The following is a 10,070-nucleotide window of genomic DNA, read 5'->3' as shown; positions in this document are numbered from 1 at the left end:
AGGCTACTCGTTAAAAAGACTGCAGACAAGCTGTCTTTATGTCAAAGGAGTGTTTTTACAAACAGGAGTTCCGGTTAAGCGAGGAAACATAAGACAATAAATAAAAAGGGGTGAGATGAAGAGTGCAAGAGTAGCATCAGAAGGAGAGTAGCACAAACGCGGAGGCTGACAAAAGTTCACAGAGTAAGCTAAGGGAATAACAGAGCCCATGTCTCCTTCCCTTAGGGACACCTGCGAGGCAGCGGCTTCACCTCCGCCAACCACAGATCATGTGCACATACCTATTTGCAGCAAGGTTATGTTTAATGTATTTTTATCGAATCTATCTGAGCTAGCTAGTTTGCTAAACTGTCGCTAGTAAGTTCTCTAGTTCTAAAAACCGCTGCCTTCCAGGCTTCACTGAGGGAAGGACCAGGGAAAATGACAGTGTGCTAGCGGAAGAAGGATAGAGAAAGAGCACAAATGCATTTCCAGTGAACCGGAACAGGAGGAGAAAGCCCAAATGATTAGAAAAGAAAAGGAAAACAAAAGAAACAAAAAAAGCCACACATGAATTATCTTTAACACAGTTTTACTTTTTAAGAATAAATTTGTCATTATTAGAATATAGTAGTCTTTATAAGAACGACATATATTAACTTAATCTTATTTCATATACAGAAGTATTTTTTTGTTGTTTTTTGTTTTTGTTTTTTTTCTTCTTATTGTTGAAGTTGTCGTTTTCGATCTTGATGTTCCAAGTCATTTTTTGGTTCTACTCTTCTAGTGACTCCCCGTTCTCCGGAGCGCCTTTCCCATTCCTCTCCTCGTCCTCCTCCTCTCTTCCTCTCCTCCTTTTCTCAGTTCCATTTCTTCGCCACTAGATTCTCATCTCTCTCTGTGCAGGGGTGAACAGAGACACGATTAGACCGGGGAGCAGAGAGCCAGACGCGGTTAGCCAGAGACACGATTAGACCGGGGAGCAGAGAGCCAGACGCGGTTAGCCAGAGACACGATTAGACCGGGGAGCAGAGAGCCAGACACGGTTAGCGGTTAGCCACACGCGGTTAGCAGTTAGCCAGTTAGCCAGAGACACGATCAGACCGGGGAGCAGAGAGCCAGACGCGGTTAGCGGTTAGCCACACGCGGTTAGCAGTTAGCCAGTTAGCCAGAGACACGATCAGACCGGGGATAAGCGGTTAGCAGCTTCCACAGGCAACAGTCGCAACCCACCGCTAACTAATCCCATCTACAGCTACAGCTTTTCTCTGTATTACTGTTAGCACTCCGCGTGGCTCATGTGTTAGCATCGCTAATAGAGTTTGTATGGTTAGTAGCTATTCTTACTCTGTTAGTAAAAATGTCAAAACCCATCACCTTAAAGCAGTGAAAAAGGCCATGCCGTGGTATTTGCACATTATTTAAAACAACACGTCTGGCAGTCGGAAGGTTGCCGGTTCGATCCCCCGCCCAGGCTGTGTCGAAGTGTCCCTGAGCAAGACACCTAACCCCCATATGCTCCTGACGAGCTGGTTGGTGCCTTGCATGGCAGCCAATCACCGTTGGTGTGTGTGAGTGTGTGAGTGTGTGTATGAATGGGTGAATGAGAAGCATCAATTGTACAGCGCTTTTGATAAAGGCGCTATATAAATGCCAACCATTTACCATTTAAATATCAGCCTGTCAGAATGAGCTGCCTGTAAACCGTAGCATGATGCAATGTGGCAGACAGACCGGCAGAGTTCTGGCGTCATCACAGTGCATTTACAAATACGCAGTCACTATAAACACAGGCACAAGCTGTCAGACACAGGTTTATACACAACCTCAGCAAGTTTATACACAGACACACAGCCCTGGACACATTTATAAACAGACACACCGCCCTGAACACGTTTATACACAGGCACACAGCCCTGAGCACGTTTATACACAGGCACACAGCCCTGAGCACGTTTATACACAGGCACACACCCCTGAGCACGTTTATACACAGGCACACACCCCTGAGCACGTTTATACACAGGCACACACCCCTGAGCACGTTTATACACAGACACAATAACGATACACACCAGGCAAAGGATGGGCAGAGACGTAATGCATTCTGGGATACCTTTCTTAGTTGCGGGAAATGGGGAAACGAGATTAGGCTGGAATGGAATAAAACAGTGAGTGAGTGGGAGAGAGGAGGGGGGAGATGAGGGAATAAAACAGTGAGTGAGTGAGTGAGTGGGAGAGAGGAGGGGGAGGGAGGGAATAAAACAGTGAGTGAGTGTGTGGGAGAGAGGAGAGGGAGGGAGGGAATAAAACAGTGAGTGAGTGAGTAGGAGAGGAGGAGGAGGGGAGGGAATAAAACAGTGAGTGAGTAAGTGGGAGAGGAGGGGGGAGGGAGGGAATAAAACAGTGAGTGAGTGAGTGGGAGAGAGGAGGAGGGGAGGGAATAAAACAGTGAGTGAGTGAGTGGGAGAGAGGAGGAGGGAGGGAATAAAACAGTGAGTGAGTAAGTGGGAGAGAGGAGGGGGGAGGGAATAAAACAGTGAGTGAGTGAGTGGGAGACAGGAGGGGGAGGGAATAAAACAGTGAGTGAGTGAGTGAGTGGGAGAGAGGAGGGGGGAGGGAGGGAATAAAACTGAGTGAGTGGGAGAGAGGAGGAGGGGAGGGAATAAAACAGTGAGTGAGTGGGAGAGGAGGGGAGAGGGAATAAACAGTGAGTGAGTGAGTGGGAGAGAGGAGGGGGGAGGGAGGGAATAAAACTGAGTGAGTGAGTGGGAGAAGGAGGGGGGAGGGAGGGAATAAAACAGTGAGTGAGTGGGAGAGAGGAGGAGGGGAGGGAATAAAACAGTGAGTGAGTGAGTGGGAGAGAGGAGGAGGGGGAGGGAATAAAACAGTGAGTGAGTGAGTGGGAGAGAGGAGGAGGGAGGGAATAAAACTGAGTGAGTGAGTGGGAAAGAGGAGGGGGGAGGGAGGGAATAAAACAGTGAGTGAGTGAGTGAGTGGGAGAGAGGAGGGGGGAGGGAATAAAACAGTGAGTGAGTGAGTGGGAGAGAGGGGGGACATGGGAGGGAATGTACACACAGGAAAGGGGAATAAACAGGGAGATCTGACAGTCAGAGGGAAGGATGGTCATCACAGGATGATTAATCAAAGCAATTCAATGGGAGATTTTACAGACAGAATTAGCAAATAAACTGGGTTGTTTATAATGTTTATTTAGGAGCAAGGTTAGCCAAAAATTACAGGGAAGCCTTTAAAATGACATTAGAGGCCAAATTGAGAAACTATGACAAGTGCCTGTCTACCTGAAGAGGTTTGAACAAACAAAGCTTTACTCCACTGTGTTCTAATTACCCATGTTTATGCTCAAAGTGAGAATATGTAGAAATGACAATTTGCTGGACCAAATAGTAGCAATGTAGTTGTTACTTGTTGGTTAAGGAGTATTTAAGACTGAGAATATCATGTTTTAGAAACAGATTGCCCCCAGGGAACATCATGTTTTAGAAACAGATTGCTGGTCTTTGGACGATATTTGCCATACAGTAGAACCTTAGGGATCTAAAACTCTGAAAACCGAAAAGCTTGGACAACCAAACGGGGCGTGGAATCGGAAGTATAACATTAATACAAAATGACAACTGCAATAATGCAAACAAGTAACACTATTAACTGAGAAAAAGCTTTAAATAAAATAAAAATTAGACAAGGGATAGTGAGCTTAATGGCTATTGCTAAGGCATTGTTACAAAATGTGTTGTTCGTTGGAAGCGAGAAACAGTTAAATAATTTTAAATCCAGCAAAGATGGTGCACACTGATGGCTAACGGCCAATGCAAGCAGTGACTTTAACTTTAGTGCTGATCCTTGTTGCTTTGCAAACATCACGATACAGATTTTCTGATTTGGCCATTTTGCAAGTTAACAATTTTAGCCTATTGTTGGTTATCTGATTTAACTTTAGATGACCGTTACTGTTTGGGCAAACAGGTTATTTGCCTATTACGGCTCGAAATGAACTGAAATATTTAACTTAGTGATGTTAAGATACACAAATTTTAAAAATTTTGGTTCGGAAAATTTCACTGTTCAGAACGGCCTTCATTGCTGATGTGTTTGGTTCTCTGAGGTTCTACTGTACTTGGTATCCAACGTTGCGCTTTAGCGTCCCGGAGATGGACCTCTTCCACAGACACAAGTCATAAAGAGTTAACTGAGAATGAACCAGGGACTCCATCATATGTGTCAATAAGGAATTGGCATTACATGGAACAAGTTACTTTCACAACAGGAAATAATGAGACCAAACAGTGAAGGTGTTGAAAATGGAATGGTCTTGGTGTGCGTGTGTGTGTGTTTTTGTTTGTTTGTGTGTATGCGCGTGTGTGTGTGTCTGTGTGTGTGTATGTGTATGTGTGTGTGTGTGTGTGTATGTATGTGTCTGTATGTGTCTGTGTGTGTGTGTGTGTATGAGGGCATGGTGTTCTCACTCTTACCCTCCACGTAGTTGCGGGCGCAGAACTTGAGCACCTCGTCGATCAGGATGACGGGGAAGGACAGCTTGAGCACCACAATCCACTGCTCCAGACTCAGGTGAGTGAGCTTGAAGATCATCTGTGGAGGAGCAACACCAACATTAACACAGCAACATTAACACAACACAGCAACATTAACACAGCAACATTAACACAATACAGCAACATTAACACAGCAACATTAACACAACACAGCAACATTAACACAGCAACATTAACACGACAACATTAACACAACACAGCAACATTAACACAGAAACATTAACACAACACAGCAACATTAACACAGCCACAATAACACAGCAACATTACCATGACAACATTAACATGACAACATTAATACAACACAGCAACATTAACACAACACAGCAACGTTAACACAGCAACATTAACACAGCAGCATTAACACAACAACATTAACACAGCAACATTAACACAACACAGCAACATTAACACAGCAACATTAACTCACCACAGCAACATTAACACAGCAACATTAACACAACACAGCAACATTTACGTAACACAGCAACATTAACACAACACAGCAATATTAACATAACACAGCAACATAAACACAACAACATTAACAAGGAGGGATGTGGAGAGAGAGGGAGAGAGGGAGTGGAGTGAGCCTGATGGAGGGAGAGAGGGAGTGGAGTGAGCCTGATGGAGGGAGAGAGGGAGTGGAGTGAGCCTGATGGAGGGAGAGAGGGAGTGGGGGAGCCTGACAGAGGGAGAGAGGGAGTGGAGTGAGCCTGATGGAGGGGAAGAGAGGTGGCAGATGAGGGCACTCACGGGCAGAGGGTCCACATAGATGATCATGAAGTGGAGGGACATGGAGAGAGTCATGGCGCCCACCAGCCAGCCGTTACTCCAGGGGGGCATGCGCACAAGGGACTGGTTCTCAGACAGGCTGGGGGAGAGAGGGGGGGGGGGCAAGTTTAAACTCACGGTCAGGGACCCCCCAATGACATGCTACCCAGCACGTGCACTGTGAATGAGCAGTGGGGTTAAAACCTTCCCTTCAGGAGCATTACTGTGATGTTACAATCAGGGTCAAAACTCCTCCCCTTCAGTAGCAGTGCAATGCATAAAATCATGCAGATACAGGCCAGGAGCTTCAGTTAATGTTCACGTCAACCATCAGAATGAGGGAAAATGTGATCTCAGTGATTTGGACCATAGCATGATTGTTGGTGCCAGATAGACTGGTTTGAGTATGTCAGAAACTTCTGATGATCTGGTATTTTCACGCACAACAGTCCCTAGAGTTTATTCCTTGTTGATGAGAGAGGTCAATGTTGAATGGCCAGACTGGTTTGAGCTGACAGAAAGGCTATGGTAACTCAGATAACTGCTCTGTACAATTTTTGTAAGCAGAAAGGCATCTCAGAATGCACAACACATCGAACCTTCAGGCGGATGGGCTACAACAGCGGAAGACCACGTTGGGCAACATGGAACAGAATCTCAAAGGAATGTTTTCAACATCTTGTGGAATCCATGCCACAAAGAATTGAGGGTGTTTTGAGAGCAAAGGGAGGCCCTACCCAATAGATTCTAATAAAATGCTCAATGAGTGTACTAAAATCGTAGCAATTTTCAAGACCAGAAAGCTGCTGTGTGGCTTATTGGACAGAAAACCAATGGTTTTGTGCTTTCATTACATTGCCAAGAAGCCTGTGACTAACAACAGCTAACAGCACTAGCCCATAAAATTATGTCTTTAACACCGCTTCTGCAATAGGATATTAAAAGTGAAACTGAATGATTGTGATGAAGTAGGTAGTCTGGTTAGCTAGTCTACTTTTCACGGTTATGGATCGTAAATGTATTTGACTTGGGATTTAATAAGACAGAAACAACGTCAGGGAGTGATATGCTCTGGCGATTGAGTTCATTTCAAGTCCAGTTCAGTTTATTGAGGTGAAATACCTCAGCTGGGCTTTAAATAAAGACCGAAAGCAATGTGTTGTCATCGTTATTTTGTTATTTTGTTATTTAAAATGTATTAAAATACTAAACGTGTGATTATCCACGGCAGCTCCCGGTTCATAGGGACGGCAGACGTGGGTTTGCGTCTCCGTGCCTGTGACGGCACGCTGACTGGATGTATGACCGGGGTGCAGGAGCAGAGTGTGGGCCAGGGCGTGTGCTGGAGGCTGACCTGTTGAGGGCGTTGCACATCTCGATGGTGACCAGCACAGACAGGGCCATGGTCATGGGCGGCGCTGCCTCGAACACCTCACAGTCGATGCCGGTGAAGTCCTCGTTTTCATCATGGCACTGCATGAAGTGGGACTGAGGAGGGACACACAAGCAGGCTTAGCACCTGAGTGGGGGGGCAGGTAGGACGGGTGGGGGTGAGTAGGGGTAGGTAGGATGGGTGGGGGGTGAGTAGGGGTAGGTAGGATGGGTGGGGGGTGAGTAGGGGTAAGTAGGATGGGTGGGGGTGAGTAGGGGTAGGTAGGATGGGTGGGGGTGAGTAGGGGTAAGTAGGATGGGTGGGGGTGAGTAGGGGTAGGTAGGATGGGTGGGGGTGAGTAGGGGTAAGTAGGATGGGTGGGGGTGAGTAGGGGTAGGTAGGATGGGTGGGGGGTGAGTAGGGGTAGGTAGGATGGGTGGGGGGTGAGTAGGGGTAAGTAGGATGGGTGGGGGTGAGTAGGGGTAGGTAGGATGGGTGGGGGTGAGTAGGGGTAGGTAGGATGGGTGGGGGTGAGTAGGGGTAGGTAGCATGGGTAGGTAGGTATCTGTTGGGTGACTGTTGGCTGTTGGGCAGTTTGCCGTGCTGAAGCGTACCAGCTGGTGGTAGGAGACCAGGGGGCCGTCTTCAGCGTACAGGAACCACCAGGCGGCCGCCCCCACGGTGGCAGCGCCCACATAGCCTGCAGAGAGGGGGTGAATGGTGGGTCAGAGCTGGGCAGGACCCAAGCTCATTTCCTGGTCATGCTCACGGGCACCACTGCGGTTGGCTCCAGTGGAGGCACTCAGACCCATTTTCAATGTAAAGTCAACGGTACAACTGCGGTCAAAATACGAGGTCAATTATTTTCTCCCACAAAAAAATTTAGTCGCAATCTGTGTTTTTTCTTCATCTAATGCCGCCCCAAGTGCTGATTTTCCTTAAGTTACTGTGTTAATAGGACAATACAGCAGTACTTTATGGATGAATCAGGGACCAATTACATCACGCTTAGTGGAGGAGCCACATCGGCTTCCCTATTGTGTCTGGCTCCAAACCGTACAACATGATGGTGCTGCTAGACTTGACTTCCCGGGCTTCCAATCACTTTTCACAAGCCCATGGATAGTTAGTGGATAACGTAAAAGGCTCTCGGTCCATATTTCTGCAGTGTGTGGGCACACTGATGGCAGACCCACCTCCGATGGCCATGTATCTGAAGAAGAGCCAGCCGGAGATGAGGGGCTCTTTGGGGGAGCGCGGTGCCTTGCCCATGATGTCCAGGTCGGGGGGGTTGAAGCCCAGGGCGGTGGCGGGCAGACCGTCTGTCACCAGGTTCACCCACAGCAGCTGCACGGGGATCAGAGCCTCGGGCAGACCCAATGCTGCAGTCAGGAAGATACTGCCAGGGAGAGAGAGAGGGGTCAGTGAGCTGGGACTGTACCCACAGAGCCAGACTCCACTAGACATTACATTACTATCACATTACACAACATTACTATCACTTACATTACACAACATTACTATCACTTACATTATACAACATTACATTACTATCACTTACATTACACAACATTACTATCACTTACATTATACAACATTACATTACTATCACTTACATTACACAACATTACTATCACTTACATTACACAACATTACTATCACTTACATTACACAACACATTACACAACATTACTATCACTTATGTTACACATTACATTACTATCACTTACATTACACAACATTACTATCACTTACATTACACAACACATTACACAACATTACTATCACTTATGTTACACAACATTACATTACTATCACTTACGTTGTACAATATTAAGATGTTGTTACACGAAGCAATCTTTATTGCGTGCAAATAAGTTGCAGTTGATTGCTTCGGGTAACATTCCCTGCAATTTCTGTGCAACTTGGTTGGGAGCAGTTAAACTTTCATGCAACCGACTACATGCAATAACCAATCAGAAGAGAGATATTGATCACACGCGAACGCAGACTACTACAATAACGCTACTAGCTATCTAAATTATAAACTATAACTGGCTAACTAATGTTACCTAAACGAACTGGCTAACTATATACCTATATACGCTAGTAACGTTAACGCAACGAAATGGCTCAACTAAATAAAGCACCCCTTCTCCTGTCTCTTGAGGAGCGAGCTGCGCACCCAGGAGTGCTTTTTTTGGCGTTTGACAGTTTCCTCCTCAAACTCGTTCTCAAGGTGGTCCAATAAAATGCACATAAGGCTTTTGCTTGTTGGCAGTAGACATTTAGACATGGTGAAAATACATAAATGTAACTAGCTAAATGTAACGTTAAGAGAAAACAAATAACGTTAGCTCAATTTTGCGATCAAGATTTGATATTTGTGTCTAACGGAATAAACGGATTCGGCGTAATATCGAACGCTACATACATACTTGAGTCTGATTGGTCGTTGCGTGCAATTTAAATTGATTGCGAATCGCCCTGTGTAACAGTGGAATTGCATAAAATGACATCATGAGCAAATTGCATCGTGTAACAACACCTTAACACCTCATTACTATCACTTACATTACACTGCATGACATTTCTAACACTCACATTACACTACATCACATTACATTATACTAAAGTACCCCAAATAATTTGATATTTTATACTATATTATGTTATATTACTTTATATCGCAGTCCATTCTATTACAGCACTTTACATGACATGCATTTAGCAGAGGCTCTTACTCACAGTGACTTCACTCCATTAGGGTGAGAACCGCCACTGTTGCTCTCATAATCCCACGTAAAATAGAGGTGCTTTTTATATCTCTGCACTGTGATAGAGCAGGATCGGGTTCAATCGCATTTCAGCTCAGTTCACGGAAACAAACTGAAATTCGGTTTGTGAATGAAAAAAATCACCTGGGCTGTTTTCAGCCCATGGATTCAAACTCGATGAATTCATGAGCTGAAGTGGAATGGATGCTTGACTCTGAGAGAGTGGAGCTGTGCAGACAGACCAGGGCGACCCCATGTCCCTGTTTCTATGCCCATTTCACGCATTGTCCGGTCTTGCTCCACCATCGCTCAGTGGTTTTTCTGACCAATATTGGCCATTATTGTAGGGTCTCACTGCAGGGATGTGTACCAGGGCCTCCGGGGATTCTGGTCTCCCTAAGACAGACAGACAGAGGGACAGACGGGCAGACGCTCACCAGACGACCTCTCCGACGTTGGAGGAGATGAGGTAGCGGATGAACTGCTTCATGTTGTTGTAGATGGCCCGGCCCTCCTCCACTGCGGCCACGATGGAGGAGAAGTTGTCGTCGGCGAGGACCATCTCGGAGGCAGACTTGGCGACGGCAGTGCCAG

The 10,070-nt window shown here is 46.1% G+C and overlaps 1 protein-coding gene across 2 annotated transcripts in view; it reads right to left on the bottom strand.

Moving 5' to 3' along the window:
- Nucleotides 1–10: 10 nt before the first annotated feature.
- Nucleotides 11–10,070, bottom strand: part of LOC133114573 (sarcoplasmic/endoplasmic reticulum calcium ATPase 1-like) — a 38,339-nt gene continuing 28,279 nt past the window's right edge. Inside the window, exons 17-24 of one of the 2 annotated variants that reach the window (XM_061224077.1) lie at nt 9,914–10,070; nt 7,896–8,098; nt 7,314–7,399; nt 6,682–6,815; nt 5,310–5,427; nt 4,473–4,590; nt 2,096–2,132; nt 11–877 (exon numbers count right to left, since the gene is read on the bottom strand). The exon at nt 9,914–10,070 is cut by the window's right edge and continues 64 nt beyond it. In XM_061224077.1, the coding sequence (XP_061080061.1) occupies nt 2,128–2,132; nt 4,473–4,590; nt 5,310–5,427; nt 6,682–6,815; nt 7,314–7,399; nt 7,896–8,098; nt 9,914–10,070 (821 nt within the window). In that variant the 3' untranslated portion in view covers nt 11–877; nt 2,096–2,127. The remainder of the gene's footprint in view (nt 878–2,095; nt 2,133–4,472; nt 4,591–5,309; nt 5,428–6,681; nt 6,816–7,313; nt 7,400–7,895; nt 8,099–9,913) is intronic. The other variant, XM_061224076.1, reaches the window with a different exon arrangement.

This window comes from Conger conger, chromosome 16, assembly GCF_963514075.1.
Source record: "Conger conger chromosome 16, fConCon1.1, whole genome shotgun sequence".
Classification (NCBI taxonomy): Eukaryota; Metazoa; Chordata; class Actinopteri; order Anguilliformes; family Congridae; genus Conger; species Conger conger.
Note: the sequence above shows the minus strand (reverse complement) of the source record. Positions and strands in the feature narration are given on the sequence as shown.